General features: G+C 41.3%; 1 protein-coding gene across 1 annotated transcript in view; it reads left to right on the forward strand.

Moving 5' to 3' along the window:
• The window catches only part of LOC132379924 (protein kinase C alpha type), a 350,679-nt gene that overhangs the window by 227,505 nt on the left and 100,216 nt on the right, over positions 1-22,958 (forward strand). The window contains exon 6 of the mRNA XM_059948280.1: positions 17,209-17,365. Coding sequence (XP_059804263.1) covers positions 17,209-17,365 — 157 coding nt within the window. The remainder of the gene's footprint in view (positions 1-17,208; positions 17,366-22,958) is intronic.

Below are 22,958 nucleotides of genomic sequence, written 5' to 3' on the forward strand. Positions count from 1 at the left end.
TAGTAATGATCCTTGGTCTCTGGCATGGTGCCAGAGGACTGGAAAATTGCAAATGTCACTCCACTCTTTAAGAAAAGAAGAAAGCAGCAGAAAGGAAATTATAGATCAGTTAGCCTGACTTCATTGTTTGGGAAGATGTTGGAGTCAATTGTTGAGGCTGAGGTTATGGAGTACTTGGAGACAGGGGATAAGATAGGACAAAGTCAGCATGGTTTCCTTAAGGGAAAATCTTGCGTGACAAACCTGTTGGAATTATTTGAGGGGATTACACATAGGATAGATAAAGGGAATGCAGTGGATGTTGTATATTTTGACTTCCAGAAGGCCTGTGACAAAGTGCCACACATGAGGCTGATAACCAAGTTAACAGCCCATGGTATTACAGGAAAGCTACTAACATGGTTGGAGCATTGGCTGATTGGTAGGAGGCAGTGAGTGGGAATAAAAGAATCCTTTCTGGTTGGCTGCCAGTAAGTATTGGTGTTCTGCAGCGGGTTGATTTTGGGACCACTTCGTTTAATGCTGTATATCAGTGATTTAGATGATGGAATAGATGGCTTTGTTGCCAGGTTTGCAGATGATATGAAGTTTGGTGGAGGGGCAGATACTGTGGAGGAAACAGATAGGCTGCAGAAGGACTTAGATTAGGAAAATGGGCAAGCGATTGACAAATGAAATACAATGTTGGAAAATGCATGTTCATGCACTTTAGTAGTAGAAATAAATGTGCAGATTATTTTCTAAACGGGGAGAAAATCAAAATATCTGAGTTGCAAAGGGGCTCGAGAGTCCTTGTGTGGAACAGTCTAAAGGTTAATTTTCAGGTAGATTCAGTGGTGAGGAAGACAAATACAATGTTAGCATTCATTTCAAGAGGTCTAGAAAGCAAGAGCAGGGATGCGATGCTGAGGCTTTATAAAGCACTCATGTTGAGTATTGTGAACAGTTTTGGGCTCATCTGAGAAAAGATGTGCTGTCATTGGAGAGGGTTCAGAGGAGGTTCACAAGGATGAAAATGAACAGCTGTAAAGTTATGCGAGGTAAAGCTGATTTTGGCAGGTAAATCTTCCTATTGTGACTGCAAAATGATACTTTTCCCTTCGGCTCCTATTTAGGTCGGGGGCATCGAAGTTGGTGTTCATCTGAAATCCACTGGGATCAACTCGAAAACAAAAACAAATTTCTGGAGGCTCTCTGCAGGTCAAGCAGTGTCCATGAGGAAAGAAACAGTCAGGTCAGGGACTCTTTCACAGAACAGGAAATAATTAAAAGAAGCACATTGAGTTAATAGGTGGAGACAACAGAGAAAATGCCTGTAATAGTTCTGCACCCTGAGTTGTCAAGGTAACAATTACTTTAAATACTAACAGTCAGAGACAGAGAGGAAGAAAAAAATAAACTTTTAAAAAAGGTGTGGCCACATGTGGAGAAAAGTGGTAGTTACCAAAACCCTTTATTTATCTCTACACAGATGTGGCCTAACCTTTCTATTTTAATTTATTTTTTTCCTCTCGTTTCGATAAACTGTTCTTGACCTAAAATGTCAACTATTTCTTCCTCCACAATTGCTGTTTGACCTGCTGAGTGCTTCTACTACTTTCTGTATTTTTTCTGACATCATCTGTAATCTTTTGCTGCAATTAAAACCTAAGATAATTCAGCAATGCTATAGAGGTGTCTTGATCTGTCTGATATGATTTTCATGAAACTGGAAAATCCCATGGACCATGTTGAAGAAGAGCAGAGGAATTCTGGTTCACAGCCAATATTTATCCCTCAAAATTCTGAAATTAATCATTGAGTCATTATCAGAATGCTGTTGATGGAAACTGGTTGTCTGTGAATTAGCAAATGGGTTTCCTGCAGTGTGGTGACATGAGGCTGCAGATACTGGAATGTGGAGCAAAAGGCGAGCTGCTGGAGGAACTCAGCGGGTTAGACAACATCTGCAGAAGGAAATGGACAGTCAGCATGTCAGGTTGAGAGCCTTTATCCCAGAAATATTGACTTGTGGCGACCCACTTCCTAGCACACTCGAACCGGCTCACAAATAGCCAGCGTGCAGGTACAAAGGCCAGGTCCGCAATAAAGGGAGAAAAGCCTGCAGGGGTTTGTGAGTACGTGTCTCTTGGAGCATCCACGCCCGGGGAGGGCGGGATGAGGGAGGCTTTAAACCAAGGCTGTGAAGTTCGAATAAAATTATCTTTGACTGCAGTTTACCGACTCCGTGTCGTTATTTTAGCGCTGCGTGTAGCACACTGCTACAGACTGTCCATTTTCCTCCACAGATGCAGCTTATTTTTTGCTCCATCTTCCCTGCAGAACTTCTTGGAACAATTGGAATTGTTTTTTTTTTCTTGTCAGATGTGCCAAGATAACAATGAAAAGCTTGTCTTGCAAGCTATATACAGATCAAATCATTACATATAGGTGAATAGAATACAGAAAGTTTTAAAGTGTAAAAGCTTCAGAGAAAATGAAATGTAGGTAACTGATTAAAGTGCAAGATCATAACAAAGTAGATTCTGAGACCATGAATCCATCATATCATACAAGAGATCCATTCAAGAGTCTGATAACAGTGGACAGAAATTGCCCTTAAACCTGGTTGCATGTGCTTTTAGGCTTTTGTATCTTCTGCCCAATGGGAAAGGGGAGAAGAGAGAAAGTCCAAGCAGAGTGGAATCATTGATTATGCTGGTTACTTTACTGAGGCAGTGAAAAGTACAGACAGAGTCCATAGAAGAGACTTCATAAATGACCATTTCATGATTAAGTGACCTTAGTTAACCTAAGTATGAACAAAGTGTACTTGCTGGCAGGTCCAGAGGATGCTTCGGATAATAGTGAGTGAGATTGGCTTTTGATTAAATTTTCACCTTATAGCTCAGGCAAGCAACACCAAATCCCATGTAGCAGCTGTTTTCTATCTGACAGAAGCCCATTACTCTGGGGGAAAAAAGTTTGATAACAATGTAAATCGCAGCAGCTCATTGTGTCACTACCACTTGATGTCAAGGTCGTCTAGCTGCTTCTTTCCCAAAGAACGACCAGAATTATTCACAAATCCTCTCAAATTTCTCTTCAATTTCCATTTTCATTCTGAGGACATTATTTTTACAGACAGCAGCAATCAAAATCAGGTTTATTGTCACTGTATTATGTAATGTGAAATGTGTTGTTTTGTGGTAACACTACAGTACAAAGGCATAAAATAATTTTTAAAAACTATAACATAATGCAGGAAAAAGTAATAATGAGATAGTGTTCATGGATTGTTCAGAAATCTGAATCATTAAGTATGGGCCTTCAGGTTTCTTATCGTCCTCGCTGATGGTATTAATGAGAAGAGGGCAAGTCCTGGACGGTGAAGGTCTTTAATCATGAATGCCATCTTTTTGTATTACAGTCTAATCACTGCTTAAGGACGTCCTCAATGGTGGGCGTTGGGGATTGTGCCAGTTATGATACTGGCTGAATCCACAATGCTCTGCAGCTGGTACCAATCCTGTGCATCGATGTCTCCATACCAGTTGGTGATTCAACCCATCAGAATGCTCTACACAGTACATAAATAGAAATTTGCAAAAGTTTTTGGTGACATAGAGCATAGAATAGTGCAGGCCCTTCAATCCATGGTATTGTGCTGACCTTTTAACCTACTCTAAGAGCAATCTCACACTCCCTCCCACATAACCCTCTATTTTTCTTTCATCCCATGAGCCTGTCTAAGAGTTTTTTAAATGTCCTTAATGTATCTGCCACTATCACCATCCTTGTGAGTGTGTTTTATGCACTTGCCACTTTGTGTAAAGTAACACCGCCCCCTTATGCTTTCCTCGAATCACCTTAAAATTATTCCTTCTCATGTTAGCCATTTACACTCAAGGAAAAAGGCACTAGCTGTCTACTCTAGCTATGCTTCTCATCATCTTATACACCTCTCTACTTCCTTTGCTCCAGAGAAAAGCCCCAGCTTGTTCAGCCTTTTCTCATAAGACATTCTCCCTAATCTAGGCAGCATCCTGGTGAATCTCCTCTGCACCCTCTCTAATCCAGGCAGCATCCTCATGAATCTGCTCTGCACCCTTTCTAAACCAGGCAGCATCCTGGTAAATCTCCTCTGCATCCTCTCTAAACCAGGCAGCATCCTTGTAAATCTCCTCTGCATCCTCTCTAAACCAGGCAGCATCATGGCAAATCTCCTCTGCACCCTCTCTAATCCAGGCAGCATCCTCATGAATCTGCTCTGCACCCTTTCTAAACCAGGCAGCATCCTGGTAAATCTCCTCTGCATCCTCTCTAAACCAGGCAGCATCCTTGTAAATCTCCTCTGCATCCTCTCTAAACCAGGCAGCATCATGGCAAATCTCCTCTGCACCCTCTATGATCCAGGCAGCATCCTCGTGAATCTCCTCTGCACCCTCTCTAATCCAGACAGTATCCTCGTGAATCTCCTCTGCACCCTCTCTAATCCAGGCAGCATCCTGGTAAATCTCCTCGGCACCCTTTTTAAGTTTCCACATCCTTCGTATAAAAACATGAGCAGATCTACACACAATACTCCAAGTGTGAGCTAACCAAAGTTTTGTAGAGCTGCAACTTCCCAGCTCGTGAACTTGAACTCATTCCAAATCTTCTCAAACTCTTAGCAAAGTAGTGCCACTGATATGCCTTCTTCAGGATTGTGTTAATGTGTTGGTCCCAAGGACAGATCCTCTGAGATGTTGACACCCAGGAACCTGAAGCTGCTCTCCCTTTCCACCACTAACCATTCAGTAAGGACTGGTGTGTGTTCTCCCAGCTTCCCCTTCCCAAAGTCCACAATCAATTCCTTGGTCTTGCTGACATTAAGTGCAAGGTTGTAATTGCAACACCACTTAACCAGCCAATCTGGCTTCTGTACACTTCCTCATAGCCATCCTGAGATTCTGCCTGCACTGGTGTCATTAGTAAATTCATGGATGCCTCTCAATCTGTGCCTAGTTACAGTCATGAGTGTAGAGAGAGTAGACCTGTGGGCTAAGATCACATCTTTGAGGTATGTCAATGTTGACTGTCAGCAAGGAAGAGATGTTATTGCTGATCCATACTGACTATGGCTTCCTATGAGGATTTCAAGGATCCAGTTGCGGAGGGATGTACAGAGGTCCAGGTTAGAAGCTTGATGATCAACACTGAGGGTATGATGCAGTTGAACACTGAGCTTTAATCGATAAGTAGCAGCCTGATGAATCTTTCAACAAATAGTGTTACCCACAACTAATCAGATGAAGCCCCAACTGAGCCCTAAGCTGAATTTTCAAATGGAAATCGAATGGCTAATTAATGCAGAGTGAGAAAGCTGAAGGGTATATTCATTTGCAACTGATCTTCCTGTTATAATAGAGCATTATTTCATCAGGATATTGATCTCTTCCCATGTATCCTGGCCTCTGTATACATTTTTCTGGATTCATCACTGGAGGGCTGGTTCATATAGTCTTGCAATTCTACAGGGCCTTTAATGACCAAAGAATATTCCAAAGCTCACTACAGCCATTGAGATATTTATGAACCAGAGTCAGTGTGAAATGTATAAACACAAGAGATTCTGCAGATGCTGTAGACCTTGAGCGACACCCATAAAGTGTTGTCAGCAAGTCAGGCAGCATCTATAAGCAGTTGGAGTTTCAGGCCAAGGCCCTTCATCAGCACTGGAAGGGAAAGGGGTAGAAGACAGAAAAAGAAACTGGGGTGGGGGAGGAGTATAAGCTGGCAAGTGATAGGTGAGATCAGGTGAGGGGGAAGGTGGGTGGGTGGGGGAGGGGGAGATGAAGTGAGAAGCTGGGAGGGGATAGATGTAAGAGGAAAAGGGCTATAGAAGAAGGAATCTAATAGAAGTGGACAGTGGAGCATGGGAGAAAGGGAGGCAGGAGAGGAACCAGAGGTAGGTGTTGGGCAGGTGAAAGAGTGAGAAGGTAACCAGAAGGAGAGAGGGGTAGGAGTTACCAGAAGTTAGAGAAATCAGTGTTTATGCCCTCCAGCTCACTGTGATGTTGGATGTTGAAGATATCCAACACTGAACACTTACGACGCTTTGTCTGCCACAAAAAAGCAGGATCTTCCATTGGCTATCCATTTCAATTCAACTTCCCATTTCCATTCAGACATGGCCTCCTCTACTGCCATGATGAGGCGAGGCTCAACTCAGGTTGGAGGAGCATATTCCATCTGGATAGCCTCCATCTGGAATGCCTGCCTATTCCTGCTATCCAGTTTCCATCTCTGGGAGAGCCAGTCTGCAGAAGCAACTTGATCTAAGATTTGGGGGAGTGGGTCAGGGTTTGGATTGGTAGGTCTCACTAAAATATGTTATAAGGATCCATGATATAGCCTATTCTACAATTCAGCAGCAAAGTGGGAGTTAGTTTTGGTCTTTTGATCATCCTTAGACTTAAGTCACTCCACTGCTAGAGTACAAAAATCCCCAACAGAAGGTGTTCGTTAAAACTTACCTTTCCAACCAAGCTTTTTCTTATCTGGCCTAATTTCAAATTTTGTTTGACACTTCTCTTGTAAAGCACCTCAGGATCTTTTTGTACATCAAAGAAGTAGCTGGTGTTGCTAGTGAAGAGATGTTAGTGAGGATTGTTAATACCCCAGGGGTTGAATAACTGACTTCTTTTCTCTGATGGTGAATTACTTCACACGAGCTACATTTTCCAGTTCCACAAAATGACTCGTTGCTTTTTAATGTGCCGACAAAGATCAGATCCTTTATGAAAACTTTCTAGCACACATATCTCCACCTGGTGGAGTCAGGCTTCTTTCCCTGCATTACCACAGTGATGTCCAGGCACAGATTTCAAATCCATTAGTGTCGCAGCACAGTAATCCTTTGATTGTGTCCCACCATTATGTGTGCCTTCAGTTTGAGGTGTTATGAAGTATGTCTGTAATGGTTCATGGTGTAGATATTTATTGCAAGTGACAATTTCACTAACTTATCATTAACACATTTTTAAGATTAGTTGTATTTAATGAATGTTATAATATGAACTAATGCAGCCAGGTTAAAGTGTATGTGTGATCATTGGTGGAAATTTTTGTCAGATAGATGCAGAATTAAACTATTTGGTCGCTATTCAGTCAGGGCTGATTTATTCTTCCTCTCAATCCCCCACTCCCCTGCCTTCCCCCATAATCTTGGTCGCCCTTATTAATGAAGAACCTATCAACCTTTGTTTTAAATATACCCAATTACTTGAGTCATCTGTGACAGATTTACTCCCTTCTGGCTGAGGAAATTCCTCCTCATCTCTGTTCTAAAGGGACATCCTTGTATTTTGAGGTTGGCCCTCTAGTCCTAGACTCTCCCACTATAGGAAGCATCCTCTCCACATGTACTCTATCTAGGCTTTCAATATCCAGTAGGTTTTTTAATGAATCCCACCCTCCCCCAATTCTTCTAAATTCCAGCTTATACAGACCCGGAGCAATAAAACTCTCCTCACGTGTTAATCCTTTCATTCCCAGAATCATTCCCATTAAATCTCCTCTGGACCCTCTCCAATGCCAGCACACCCTTCCTTAGATAAGGGGCCCATAACTGCTCATAACACTCCAAATTTTTCATATACAGTGGATTCCAGTTAATTGGGCTGCCACTTATTTGGGATAACTTTTAAAGAACAAAAATTAATCAAGAAAATTGTCAGGATTCTCTTTGTTTATTTGGGATACTATGCTACTTAATTGGGAGGGGAGACTGTTGTCAAATAGTTTTAACCTAGCATCAGGCATGTGCACTTGTGTGGCTGATTACGCACGACACTGTACTTAGAGCAAACAGCTTTTAAAAAGCTTCAGTTGTGTGTGCTTGTATTCAAAAGGCAGTGATTTTTGTCACTGATAGTTGGCTAGAAATAAGCAGTAAGACAATTTGGAAATGTTTTGGTCACTGTGGTTTCAAGCAATCAGGCTTGAAACCACTGGTCAGAAATGGCCAGTGAAAAAGAAGCTATTTCACCACTTCAACAAGTTAGGAACTATGAAGAGTTTGACACTATCAGTCATTTTGCATGCTACAATGAAGATGAAGATTTGGAGAATGCAGTCGTCAAAGCATTGTATGAAGGCACTCCATTATCTGCACTAGGTGTCTGTGCAGATTTTGCTCATTTACAGTCAATCAAAAGAACATAGTATCATACAATGGATGACTCCTCAGTCAATAATAGTTAGGAACTAATACACAGTTTTATAGTATTGTAGTTGTAGTGGTAGTGTTCTAATTTGTTCTGTATTTCATTTAAATAAATTATTTGTTGCTTAATTTAATGGTAAGTTTGTCTTTTTATTTATTTTTTAAAACTATTTCTAAAAAACTTCGCCTAATTGGGGCAGCTGCTTAATTCACCCAAAATGTACTGATCCCAATGTGTCCCAATTAATCCCAACCTTGCCTCTGTGTGTGTGTGTGTGTGTATTTATATTTCTTACTGTAGTATATAGTTAGTTTTTATTGTGTACTACACTGTACTGCTGCTGCGAAACAACAAATTTCACAAGATACGCCAGTAATATTTAACTGATTCTTATTATGACCAGTGCCTTATAAAGCCTCACATTATATCCTTGCTTTTGTATTCTAGTCCTCTCAAAATAAATGCTAACATTGCATTTGCTGTCTATGAATTGCATTTGCTTTCCTTACTACCAAATCAACCTGCAAGTTAACCTTTAGGGAATTCTGCAAGTCTACTTGCGCCTCTGATTTCTAAATTGCCTCCACCTTTATTCCTTCTACCAATGTGCATGACCATACACTTCCCTGCACAAGAATCAGAATCAAGATTTAATATCACTGGCATTTAGTATGTCAGGAAATGAGTTGTTTTATGGCAGTGGTATATTAGAATACATAATTTTGAAATCTATAAATTATAATAAATACAATACTGTACAAAAGTCTGAAGCACCCTAAATTTTAACATAAATTGTTTTAGATGTTTATTTTCTGTCTTCTGCATTAATGTGTCAGTATAAAAGAGCAAATTTTAGATTTCCAAACATACATTTTCCAAAAAATTAAACGTTATAGAGAATTTTTTGTATTTTTGTTAAAGAAGGGAACATAGTAGGTAACAGACCACTTTTCAAAGAAAAGCTTGATTATTTTGTAGGTATATAGACCAGTGCTTGATTAAACAAAGATAACAGACAGGGCACTAATGATCAATGATGTAATGAGTCGAATGAACTGAACTGATTTACTGGAACAGAAACAAGTACAGAAGGAATCAAACTGGCCAAAGGACAAACAAGCTAAAAGGTGTGAGCACAGCAGATGTGACAGTTTAACGTTCAAATCATTAATTCTCACACCATGGCAAGAGTGAGCATAGTAACAAGACACAAGGTGGTCATCCTGCATCAGCAAGATCATTCCCAAACAGGAACCTCGTGGCAGACGGGAGTTTCAAGATGTGATGTCCAAGCTCTTCTGAAGAAGCACAAAGAAATGGCAAGATTGAGGGCCAGAAATTCAGTGACCGGCCATGGAAACTCAGTGCAGTAGATAAAAGATCCATCAAGTGAATGTCCCTTCTAAGTTGATAGAAGCCCAGCACTGCTATCAGCTCTGAACTCACAGAAACCACTGGAACCCAAATACACACCACTGCAGTCTGCAGAAGGCATGTCAGAAGTGGTCTTCATGGAAGAGTTGCTGCCAAAAAGCCATTCCTCTGAAGTGGAAACAATGCCAAGTGACTGACCTACACGCTGAAACATGAGGACTGAAGTGCTGAACAATGGCAGCGAGTGCTTTAGACTAATGAGTCAAAGTTCGAAATTTTTGGCTCAAACAGGAGACAGTTTGTCCATAGAAGAGGTGGAAGCACTACACAGATGTGTCAACAGCCAACAGTGAAGCAAAGCAGAGGTTCCTTGGAGGTTTGGGTCTGGCTTTCTGCAAAAGGAGTTGGTGATTTGGTCAGAGTTAATGGAATCCTTAATGCCGTGAAGTACAAACAGATGCTCATCCATCACATGATACCATCTGAGAGGTATCTGATCGGTCCCAACTTCATTCTGCAGTAGGATAATGACCCCAAGCACGCAGCCAAGATCACTTAGAGTTATTTTCAGTGAAAGGAACAAGGAGTCCCAGAACAGATGGTATGACCTCCATGGAGCCCTGATCCCAACATCATCGAGACTGCCAGGGATCACCTGGAGAGACAAGCAAACGAGGCAGTCAAAGTCTGCAGAAGAACTGTAGTAGGTTTGCCAAGATGCTTGCAGCAACCTATCAGCTGACTTTACTATAAAAACTGCACAACAGTATACTTAAGAGAATTGGATCATATAATTGCAAAACTACAGTATTTTTACACATGCTTAAGACTTTTGCTCAGTACTGTACTCTTTTCAAAAACTGAAGTAAATAATTAGTGCAAAATGAGATCAAAATAAAAAGAAAAAAATATGAGGGATTGTCCATGGGATCATTATCCATTCAGAAATCTGATGGCAGAGGGAAAGAAGCTGTTCCCAAGTTGTGTGTACCCTCCTTGATGGCGGCAGTGAGGAAAGGACATGTCCTGGTGATGGGGGTCCTTTTGAGGCATCACCTTTTGAAGATATCCTGGATGCCTGTGATGGAGCTGACCGAGTTTACAGCTTTCTGCAGCTGTTAATGAGACTGTGCAGTGGCCCCTCCACACCAAAAGGTGATGCAACAAGTTAGAATCCTCTCCATGGTACCTCTGTGGAAATCTGCTAGAGTCTTTGGTGACATACCAATTCTCCTCAAGCTCCTAATGAAATAAGCCACTGTCATGCCTTCTTTATAGCTGTATCAGTTTATTGGGCTCAGGATGGATTTCAGCAATGTTGACATCCAGGAACTTGAAACTGCTCACCCTTTCCACTGCTGATCCCTCAATGAGGACAGGCATGTGCTCCCTTGACTTTCACTTCCTATAGTCCTTGGTCTGACTGATGCATAGTTGTTGCGACTCTACCCAAACAGCTGATCAATCTCAATCCTTTACGCCTCCTCGTCACCATCTGAAATTCTGCCAACAATTGTTGTGTCATCAACAAATTAATAGAAGGTGTTTGCGTTGTACCTAGCCACTCAGTCGTGAGTGCAGTGAGAGAAGAGCAGTGGGATATGCATGCATCATTGAAGTGTACAGTGTTGATTGTCAGCGTGGAGACAATCAACACTGCCACTTCTTAGTGCATTCTTCTAATCTGCCTAAGCCCTTCTGCAGACTCCCTGCTTTCTCAATACTACCTACTCCTGTCTCTATCTCTGTATCATTTGCAAACTTGGCCACAAAGCCATCAATTCTGTCAACCAGATCATTAAAGTAGCGGTCCCAACCCCAGCCACTGGGGAACACCACTAATCAACTGGTCTATTGCTTCAGTCAACCAATCTTCTGTCCATGTTTGATTAAGTTTTGATTGTTTTGTGCACACTGGGAGATAATTTTGAAAGTTTATTTTGAAGTTTGGTTCTTTAAATTTCCATTTAAGATTTTTTGAACCTATTTAAAAACTCACAAACTGCTTTTAGTCGGACATCAATGTGTTGTACTGATTTGCCAAGTTCTCCAGTTTTCCAATGTGCTCTGGTATCGACAGCATACTCTTGAATTCAACCTGAAACACTGTCAGCTCCTCTTTGCTTTACACCAATATAAATTCAGATCAATACTCTCCCCGTCCTCTTATTGATCTTCTGCCCAGCCTTCCTTGGCAGAAAAGCCTTCCTTTTCCTCCCCACTTCTTCCTTGTTTCCAATGTTACAACAGTAACAGCACTTTAAATCTGAGGCACTCTTTGAAGAAGGTGACGTGTAAATGGAGTTCCTGTTTTACACTCTAGATGATATGGGTCTAAGCTTTTTGTGCATGTTTCTTACATAAGTGATGTTTAAAATCAGTGTGCAACATAATCAATGCTCTGGATGTTACAAACGAAGGATTTCAATGGGGCTCCCTGAGCTAAGAATCTCAAGGTATGACAAAGTCAATGAACCACATTTAATATCTGGGATTGGCTCCTGCTGCCGCTGTGAGATGTTGAGACATTTCTTAGAGATGCAGGTTGAAGGGTAAAGTGTTGGCCAGGGTGCTGGTGAAGGCAGCTGGTTCAATATAGTGAAATAGATCTTTTGCTTTCATCTGAAGGGAGAGATGGGTCAAAATCAGAATACTTGGATCAATTTTGAAGAGGTTAACTGTTCTTGTTGTATATCGTGGGTGCTGCTTAATTGGATAAAGCAGCACCCACACTCTAAAAAAGAACAGAGTATTTTCTGTTTTTTGTTTTGGAGCAGGGGATCCCAACCTGGAGTCCAATGACCCCTCAGTTAATAAGGCTCCATGGAAGAAAAAGTTTAGGACCCCCTGTTTTAGAGTATCCTCAGATGAAGGACAGGAGAGTATTCCCTTTGTTTTGCACAAGAGCATCCTTGCAGATAGTGCTGTTCAACCCTCTGGAGTGGGGCTTGAACCTTAAGGTTTCTGGCAGTCTGAATCCAAAACTGGCATCAAGCTGGTTTACTTAAAAACAGTAGGGCATAGGTCTAAGGTGAAAGTAAGGAATTCTAAAGGGGAACTATGAGAAAGTTGTTTGTAATAGAGAGATCTGGAATGCGTTGACTGGAGAGGTGGTGAAATTACGTACAGTCACTATTTAAGAGGTGCTTAAACAGGCTATGTCATGCCCATTCAAGTGAATTAAAATAAGAAACACATGGTAATTGTGTCTTCTACTGTACAGTAGTCACAAAACAACAAACTTCACAATGTATGTCAGCGATAATAAATTCACTAGGTCTCTAAAGATAGGAAGTCCCTTTCTTAAACTCCAGCCATGTCTCTCTCCCACATAACTGCTCTCTTGTGCTTATTCCTTTGATCCAGCATTGGGCTTTTGATTCCAATATCTTCTTCTAGGCCAAGTGCCAGTTTTGATTTGACACTGCTCTGTGGTACCACAAGATGCTTTCTCAAGGCAAAGCTTCCAGACAAATCCAGGTTGCTGTGGGCAAGGATGAGGAACTTGGGGCTGTTTCACACGGGAGGGCCAACAGTGAAAGAGTGCTGACATATCAATAACAACAAAAGCACAGTTCAGAGTTATTGCAAGAAAATGAAAGTTTCTGGAAGGAACAATTAGAGGACTTGGTTTCAAATGACATTTACCTAAATTATAATCTCCTTAACTAGCTCACTGTAATTATCTGTAATTTTTGTTTCTATGTACATTTGTGAGTTAATTTCTGTATGGAATTGATGGTTTAACCAACAGAAGCACATGTGGTGACAGCTAATCTTTCTTTCCTGGTCCCTATGTTATTCTCCACAAATTCTTGGCAGGTGATGTTCATAGATTGCTGACCCTTGCTCATGACTAGCTCCAGGAAAACAAGAAACACGTGGGGTACCCCCTAACCGAAAATCATGCGTTCACTTACTCAACTCCTGTGGAAAGAGAAGTAGAGTTAACAAACTGTTGGAATTGGATGATGAAATATTATTGTCTGAAGTGTTGATCTTCTAGAATAGATGCTGTCTGTGCAGAGTATTTCCAATATTTTCTTTTCCTGCAGTATTTGCTTTTATGTAAGTGTGAAGATTTAATTATTGACACAAAACTTAATCTGTGCTAAGACCAGCTACGGCACAACCCATCTTTGAAAATGTCAAACCATCTGTGTTCCGTCTTTACAGAATTATCATTGAGAACCTTGTTTTGCAGAAACTGTGCACTCTGAGATATTAGAGTGGTCCCTCAGCTCCCCCTCATGGACATAATTTGTATTACTTATTGATTGCAATAACTTGTTACATCCACTCCTAGTCTCCTGATTTAAACTGTGTTACATCTCTGTAAGTGCTGGCGAGCCTACTGTCATTTACCTCTGATGTATTCTGCACTTTGCAGCTTCTTTGCTCCACCCTAACAGATCTGATGACTTTGATTTCTTCCCCTCTCTGCTCTTGTCCCTCACTTTAAATCAGTCATTTTTCAATCTTGTCTTTAATTATTTTAGATAGTACCTATTTATTTCTGTATGAGTAATACATTCACTTACCTTTTTACAAATGCTCTGTCCATTTTGATAAAGATCCTCAATTTTGTCTAGACCAGCAGCAGCTCAAATTGGAGGTACATGTTGTCTCCCAACAGTGTGCCAGGAACCTGTATGTCACACATATGCTGCTGTATCACTTCTCTTTTCTGTAACTTCTTCAATTTCTCTTCACCAGAACCTTTCCCATTCCATTCCCCCCACCCACCTCCCTCGGTACACCACATACACTCGGTGTATTGACGATCTGCAGCTCCATTTATTCAACTGTCTGGATAGTCATAATACAGTTCATGTGGAGTCCTTCCAAATGAACAGCTCCTTCCTTCCCCAATATTGCTGTTAGAGTCCAAAGAAATGGACTCTGCAGGTCTTTGAGGCGACATTTAGTTTGTGATCTTAATTAGCCTTTTCCAGTTTACACATGGCTTGGGTGGTTATCCAAAGAGTATCATTTTTGGATTTGGATGCAGGTTGCTAATATCCTGTGAAAAAAAAAACCATCTCCTTTGTTCCTAATTAGATTTCTCCCTTCTCATACCAACTTCCTGCCCAATCCTTAATCCCGGCACTTGACAGGCAACACTGTTTTTTGATGTACAAAAAGGCTGGATGAACTCAGCAGGTCGGGCAGCATCCATTGAAAGAAGCAGTCAACATTTTGGGCCGAGACCCTTTGTCCTAATGAAGGGTCTTGACCCGAAACTTTGACTGCTTTTTTCAACGGATGCTGCCCGACCTGCTGAGTTTATCCAGCCTTTTTGTACATCTTGATTTGATCACAGCATCTGTAGTGTGCTTTGTGAGCACTGTTTTTGGGACTTACACTTATGTCTGTGCTGACTATGAAGTAACTATCCTTACTAATCCCGTTTTCCACATGCTGCAGACAACAGCAGTTGTCTGACAGCAGAGGGACAAGGATAACCATGTAGATTATCCTTGATTATTCTTCACCTTTTCAGGTATAAAGTAATTGCCACTTCCCCCTAAATGAGCTCTACTCTCTCCTGAGTTAGCCTGTTGTAGATTTGCTCCTGCTGTTTGTAATTTCAGTTGTTTTCCACAAAGACTACAAGAGTCCTATATCTATTGGACAAGTGAAAAGGCCGAGGGTCTTTCAGTCTCCATGCCTGTCTCACTCAGTCATATCGTCCTGGCCCCAATGACTGGTCAATTCTACAGTTCTAAGGGTTGTGACCTCTCCTGGATAACTTTCCTTCTCTCTGATGCATCATAGTGTCGAAATCTTGGACTCCAACACATCACCTGATCTGCAGATACTTACTGCATATTTGTAGCCATGGATCCATCCACCAATAGTTTCCATCAACTCCCACCAAGTACTGGTGCAGTACCTCACCTCCCCAAACATGCACGTCTTAAACCTATTTATTTATTTAAATTAGTTTATTTAATTAAGTCATATCACAGTTAATCTCACAGAAGCTACTTACCTTACTGAGCAATGCATACAATGTGCTGGTGAAGCTCAACAGGTCAGGCAGCATCTATGGACGGGAATAGACAGTTGGTGTTTTATCCCTACCCATGGATGCTGCCTGACCTGCTGAACTGCTCCAGTTCATTGTGTGTATTCTCTAGATTTCCAGCATCTGCATTACCTCTTGTGTCACCTGTCTTACTGAAGTCCTGCAGAAACAGTGCACTCAGAAAGTGCTGTGCTGCAGACATACTGGGGGATGGCAACCTCAAAGGGGAAGAGAGCAGTGCTTCAAATACAAATTGGAGTGAAGTCAGGGAAGCATGGTGGCTTTTTACAAGTGTAGCAGAAAAAAAATATCAGGGGAGACTGAAATGGGTCTTGCAGATGCAGTGAATGTGGATGGAGTTAGAAATACATCTAGAGACACCATTGGTCAGTAGAAGCAGGGAGAAGGGTGAAAGGTTTACTTAGTAGGAAAAGGGGATGGAACATAAGCAAGTGAAATGAATAATCACAAATTAACTAAGTCTAAAAATGATAGTGAAAGGGACTGAGTAAAGGAGGCTGTTAAGAAGAATAACGAAACCAAGCTTATCTTTGTTCTTTGGTATTGTTTGAAAGTATTGTGTGATTTTGGCAGGTGAGTAAAGATCTATAGCTTTAAGATAGTTGATCATCTAATGATAGGTAAACTAGTTGAGCGACAGATACACATATCTTGAACTCACGACTTAATCAAATATTTATCTGATTCCTTCTTAAATAACTGTTCTAGATTTCACTTTTATTTATGTTACAGGGTCATAAGCAATGGCCAAAGAACCCTTTGTGTAAAATAACTTTTCCTTGGCTCTCAGTTTGTTGATGATCTTGCATTTACTCCACTGTAGATGAAATGTCATCTGCCAAATGAAATTCAACAGAGAAAAATGCAGGGTCACATTTCAGTAGTAAGACTGAGGAGAGGTGATATGAACTGTAGGACGCCGTTGTAAGAAGGGCACAGGAACACTTGGAGTATTGTGTGCAGTTTTGGGCTCCTTATTTTAGAAAGGATATACTGACATTGGAGAGGGTTCAGAGAAGATTCATGAGAATGATTCCAAGAGTGAGAGGATTACCGTATGAGGAACATCTGGCAGCTCGTGGGCTATATTCCCTGGAGTTCAGGAGAATGAGGAGGGATTGCATAGAAACATTCCAATTGTTAAAAGGCCTGAACAGATTAGACATGGCAAAGTTATTTCCCATGATAGGGGATTCATGGTAGGATGAGAGGGCACGACTTTAGGATTGAAGGACGTCCTTTTCAAACTGAGATGCGGAGAAATTACACTCAGAGGGTGGTAAATCTGTGGGATTTGTTGCCATGAGCGGCTGTGGTGGCCAAGTTATTGGGTGTATGTAAGGCAGAGGTAGATAAGTTGATTAGCCAGGGCATCAAAGGGTATGGTGTGAAAACAGGGGAGTAGGGATGACTGGATGAAATAGATCAGCCCATGATTGAATGGCGGAGCAGACTCGACAGGCCGAATGGCCTACTTCTGCTCCTAAATCTTAAGGCTTTATGGTCTTATAGAACAGAGAAATCTGGAGCATAAACATAAACACCCCTGCTCTTTCAGCTTTTTAAACACAAGTTTGTTTTTCTGCTTTACAGTGAGAGATGCTAAAAATCTAATCCCCATGGATCCAAATGGCCTTTCCGATCCCTATGTTAAACTCAAACTCATCCCTGATCCCAAAAGTGAAAGCAAACAGAAGACAAAGACCATCCGATCAACACTCAACCCCACCTGGAATGAATCGTTCTCTTTGTGAGTATGGTATTATTCCTAATTTATAAACATAACTTTATGATTTTTTTCCTTCAAGTATGAACATCTTGAAGGTGAAAGTGCAGTACCATGCAAAAGTCTAGAGAGAGAGAGAGAGAGAGAGTGAGTGAGTTAGGGTGTCTCAGACTTCTGCACAGTATTCTAGTAATTTTATGTATTGCTCTGTACTACTGCTGTTACAAAAAAAAACTACTTGACATATATGAGTGAAGGTAAGCTTGATTCTGATATGGGTCTCTATTATGGACTGAGAGTAGAAAAGGGTCAGGGAGAGGGGAATCATGGTTGAGAAAAGGAGAAGGGAGAGGGGAGGGAAGCACCAGAGGGATATTCTGTAATGATCAGTAAACTGATTGTTTGGAATCAAATAACCTTGCATGGTGTCTCCGGGCTGGGTGTGTCCACATCTCACCACCCCTGCTCCTGACACTCTTTCTCTGCCACTTGCCTCACACCCCTCCCACAATGTTCCACTTTCACTGTTCTCAAAATCTTTTACTCTAGCCAGATTTACAAATTTGCTCTCCATTCTACATTGACAAATAAAGTACTGTGCATAAGTCTTAGGCACCCTACCTTTAGAAATGTGCCTAAGATTTTTGTGCCATTACTGTATGTCTGGTCAGTTCTGCTAAATGTGACCTACTGTAGCAATGGCATAACGTACCCCACTTCCAAAACTGACGACCCAGTAACACTGAGCAAGTACCTTCAGTGCCATAACATTTCACAGTGAATATGCAACAGTCATTTCTACTTTCTCTTCTTAGTCTGTCCCTCCAGGTTGAGGATGACTTGTTTCTATTATAATCCTGGTGTTATTTACAAAATGCCCGACTACAACTTACTTAAATAATTTAGTCTAGCATTTAATCTGCTAATGTCTGACCAGCTGCTCTGTATTTTGTTTTTCCTCAGGTTACACTTCCTGCTTTCCCATCTAAGGTTGCCATTTTAAACTATGGAAATTAAGAAGACAGTAATGAGTGTCTTCTTCATCGCTGTAGCCACCTTTCAAAACCATGAAATGCACGTCATTGGGGCCTGGTGACTTATGAATGTCCACTTCTACCAATTTCTCCAATTACATTTTTTCACTCATTACAGACCATTGTTCTTTACCATGCCTTGAGAGTTTTCTGAGTGGTATTTCAAAAAGATACAGAGCTTTTGTTTGATCACATCGCACATCTGCTCTCACCCCATCCTCCTGCCACCACACTAGGGATAGGGTTCACCTTGTCCTCACCTACCACCCCACCAGCCTCCGGGTCCAACATATAATGCTCCATAACTTCCACCACCTCCAACGGGATCCCACCACCAAGCACGACTTTCCCTCCCCACTTTCTGCTTCCCGCAGGGATCGCTCCCTACACGGCTCCCTTGTCCATTTGCCCCCCCCCTTCCCTTCTCACTGATCTTCCTCCCAGCACTTATCCTTGTAAACGGAACAAGTGCTACACCTGCCCTTACACTTCTACCCTCACCACCATTCAGGGTCCCAGACCATCCTTCCAGATGAGGCAACACTTCACCTATGAGTCTGCTGGTGTGTTATACTGTGTCCAGTGCTCCTGGTGCAGCCTTCTATATACTGGTGAGACCCGATGCAGACTGGGAGACCGTTTCACTGAACACCTATGTTCTGTCCGCCAGAGAAAGCAGGATCTCCCAGTGGCCACATTTTAATTCCACGTCCCATTCCCATTCTGATATGTCTATCCATGGCCTCCTCTACTGTCAAGATGAAGCCACAGTCAGGTTGAAGGAACAACATCGTATATACTGGCTGGGTAGCCTCCAACCTGATGGTGTGAACATCGATTTCTCTAACTTCTGTTAATGCCCCTCCTCTCCTTCTTACTCCCTCCCTTTATTTATCTGTTTATCTATCTATTTATTTTCCCCCTTTTTCTCTCTCTGTCCCTCTCACAATCACTCCTTGCCTGCTCTCCATCTTCCTCTGGTGCTCCCCTCCCCCTTTCACCCTAGGCCTCCCGTCCCATGAGCCTTTCCCTTCTCCAGCTGTGTATCCCTTTTGCCAATCACCTTTCCAGCTCTTAGCTTCATCCCTCCCCCTCCTGTCTTCTATCATTTCAGATCTCCCGCTCCCCCTCCCACTTTCAAATCTCTTACTATCTCTTCTTTCAGTTAGTCTTGACGAAGGGTCTCAGCCCGAAACGTCGACTGTACTTCGTCCTATAGAAGCTGCCTGGCCTGCTGCATTCCACCAGCATTTTGTGTGTGTTGCTTTTGTTTGATTTATCTGGCGTGTCTCTTATCCTTGACTAACTCTGTGAGGGACCCACATTAGTTGCTGTTTATCTTGTCTATCATATTTATAGTCTGTTGTGTTTCCCTTATATTTAACTTTTTCTTTCTTAATCAGGTTTTGCTTTACTTAGAACTCTGACTTTTTCTCAATTCTCTTGACCAACATTATAATATTTTTCTTTGATCTAATAATAATTTTGATTATTCTTCTTAGCCAAACCTAGGCCAGTTTTTCTGTTGGGATTTTGTCTTAAAGAGATGTGTGTTTGTCCTAAGCAATCTAATAATTTTTCCATAACTCTTTCAGTGTTAGATAATGCTCATTTACCGCAGTATCTTTATTGTGGTTTCCCAGTTGACCATAGGAAACTTGTGCATCACACCTCTGTAGTTGGTTTTGTTTAAATGTACGATACAGATTTCAGGTTGAAGTAAAACACTTTCAATCTTTATATCAAATTCCAGCATGTGATCCCTCCTTCCTAACAACTAAAGCTTACTAATTCTCATTACACCACATTATATCTAATATAGCTTCTTCCCTTGTTGATTCTGGCAAAGCAGCTTGTATACACATGATGAATTTGTTTCCCAGCTGTTCTTGCTAATTTAGTTTACCCAGGCTGTACGTATATTAAATTCTGCATGATTATTATTATAATTACTCTTGTTATATGCCTCTCTAGTTTCCTAAATTATTCTGTTGTCTATATTACCACTGCTTTTAAAAAACCTACAGACAACTCCCCAATGTTTTCTGTACCTTGCTGTTTCTTAACTCCAGCCAAACTGTTTCTTCCCCTTGATTTTCTAAGCTAAGACATTTTCTTACTGTAGAAAAAATAATATCATAATCTTTTATTATCAGGGCAATTATCACTCTTTTGCATTCACCTATAATTTCTAAGAATTAATTATTGTGGATTATTTAAATCCTAACCTTGGTCCCTTTGCACCATAACTCAGCAATGGATTTTACATCATACTCATTTATTTCTATTTGCTATCATTCATCTTTATTGTTAATGAGTGCTGATAAACTTTACCATTTTCCCTGCTGTGACTCCAGTTGGAGTTATAAGTTTTTTCTTTGAATGCTCTGTCACTGCCCACGAGTTCCAGGCATTTACTGCAGGTTTGGTCACGGCTGGAGTGATACATGTCCCACCCCCACCCACAGGCTGTGCATGTCACATGTCCCCCCCCCCCAAAAAAAAAAAGCCGATGGGCCACGTGTGGTGTGCATCCCCCCAAAGTCCACTGGCAATGTGTGGCACGTGACCCTTCTCCCCCCCCCCTTCCCCAGAGCCCATGGGCCATGCATGGTGCATATTCCCTCCCTCATCTGAGCATGATGGGACTTAATCCAATCATTCTGCCACCTCAAAGTGTAACAGCAGCAGGAACAAGAATGAGTCAGCATCTGCAATGGTTACACACATATCAATTGTCTGATTACTGTTCTTTTATTGTTTGAGAAACATATTTCCATGCAATAAGCCTGGGAAAATAGTTTCATCTTACACAGTGCAGTGGGTCAAAGCAACTCTAGACCACCTTCAGAGCAGTCAGGGGTGTGCATTAAATACCATGCTAGTGACACCATGCTTCATTTATAAAAATAGTTTAGGTCTTCTCCTCATCACCAGTCCTCATCCGAGTGTCAGAGGTGGAAAGGATCAACAACTTTAAATTCCTCAGTGTTATTATTTTGTAGGTTCTATTCTGGGCCAAGCACATCAGTGCAATTACAAAGAAAGGGTGGCAGTGCTTCTGCTTCCTTTAGGAGTTTGCTAAAATTTGACATGACATCTAAATCTTTGACAAACTTCAATAGATGTGTAGTGAAGAGTATATTGACTGGCTGGATCACAGCCTGGTAAGGAAACACCAATGTCTTTGAATGGAAAATCCTACAAAAATTAGTGGATATGGTTCAGTCCATTATGGATAAAGCCCTCCCTATCATTGAGCACATCTACAGTGGCATGCAAATCTTCGGGCACCCCTGGTCAAAATTTCTGTTACTGTGAATAGCTAAGTGAGTAAAAGATGACTTGATTTCCAGAAGGCATAAAGTTAAAGATGACACATTTCTTTAATATTTTAAGCAAGATCACTTCTTTTATTTCCATCTTTTACAGTTTCAAAATAACAAAAAAGGAAAAGCAAAATTTGGGCACCCTGCATGGTCAGTACTTAGTAACACCCCCTTTGGCAAGTATCACAGCTTGTAAACACTTTTTGTAGCCAGCTAAGTCTTTCAGTTCTTGTTTGGGGGATTTTCGTCCATTCTTCCTTGCAAAAGGCTTCTAGTTCTGTGAGATTCTTGGGCTGTCTTGCATGCACTGCTCCTTTGAGGTCTATCCACAGATTTTTGATGATGTTTAGGTCAGGGGACTTTGAGGGCCATGGCAAAACCTTCAGCGGTTCAGCTGGAGACGCTCATGGAGTGAGTACTGTTTTGGATTCGCTCCATAACCTTTACTTTTTTTAACCTTTGATCACCCTTATTCAGCTTATTTTTACCTATACCGAAAGTTTCTTTATTCATTTTTTTTTTGGATTTACTGCCAAGAGTTTGTTGTGAACTTTTGAAGATATGCAAACTGAAATGTCTCTCAGGTCTAAGGGATGGGATCCCGGACGTAATCCGAACGGTAACGGAAAAAAGCAGGCTCCGACACAACAAACTCAATTAACTTTTGAATTGTTTATGGAGGTTTTGGATAAAAAATTTGCTGAACTACAACAATTTTTTAAAGAAGATATAAAGACTTTTCAAGAGTACATGGTTAAGACGGATTTAGTAATTAAACAGCAACAAGCTCTTATTGCGTCTCTGCAAGAAGATGCTCGGAAGCGAGATTTGACTATTGGAAAACTGCAACAGGATTTAATTTCTACCATTAAGCTGATGGAAGCCCTTAAAGCCAAGAGTGACGATTTTGAGAATCGGTCCAGAAGACAGAACTTACGTATACTTGGTCTTCCAGACGGCATAGAAAAAGATGACCCTTTGAAATATTTTGCTCAACTTTTAAAAGAAGCGTTTCCGACGATTTTCCCGAATAACCCCCCTTTATTGGATCGGGCACATAGAATTCGGCGTCGATCACCGAGTGTTACAGACAAACCTTCGGTGGTAATTGTCCGGTTCCATTATGTACATGACAAAGAACAACTTATACGAGCAGCTCGTCGAGCAGGAATGATTAAATTCAAAGATTTTTGCTTCCGCCTGATCGAAGATTTTAGTCCAGACCTTTTAAAAAGAAGGCTTCTTTTTAAACCG

Source organism: Hypanus sabinus, chromosome 23 (genome assembly GCF_030144855.1).
Source record: "Hypanus sabinus isolate sHypSab1 chromosome 23, sHypSab1.hap1, whole genome shotgun sequence".
Lineage (NCBI taxonomy): Eukaryota > Metazoa > Chordata > Chondrichthyes > Myliobatiformes > Dasyatidae > Hypanus > Hypanus sabinus.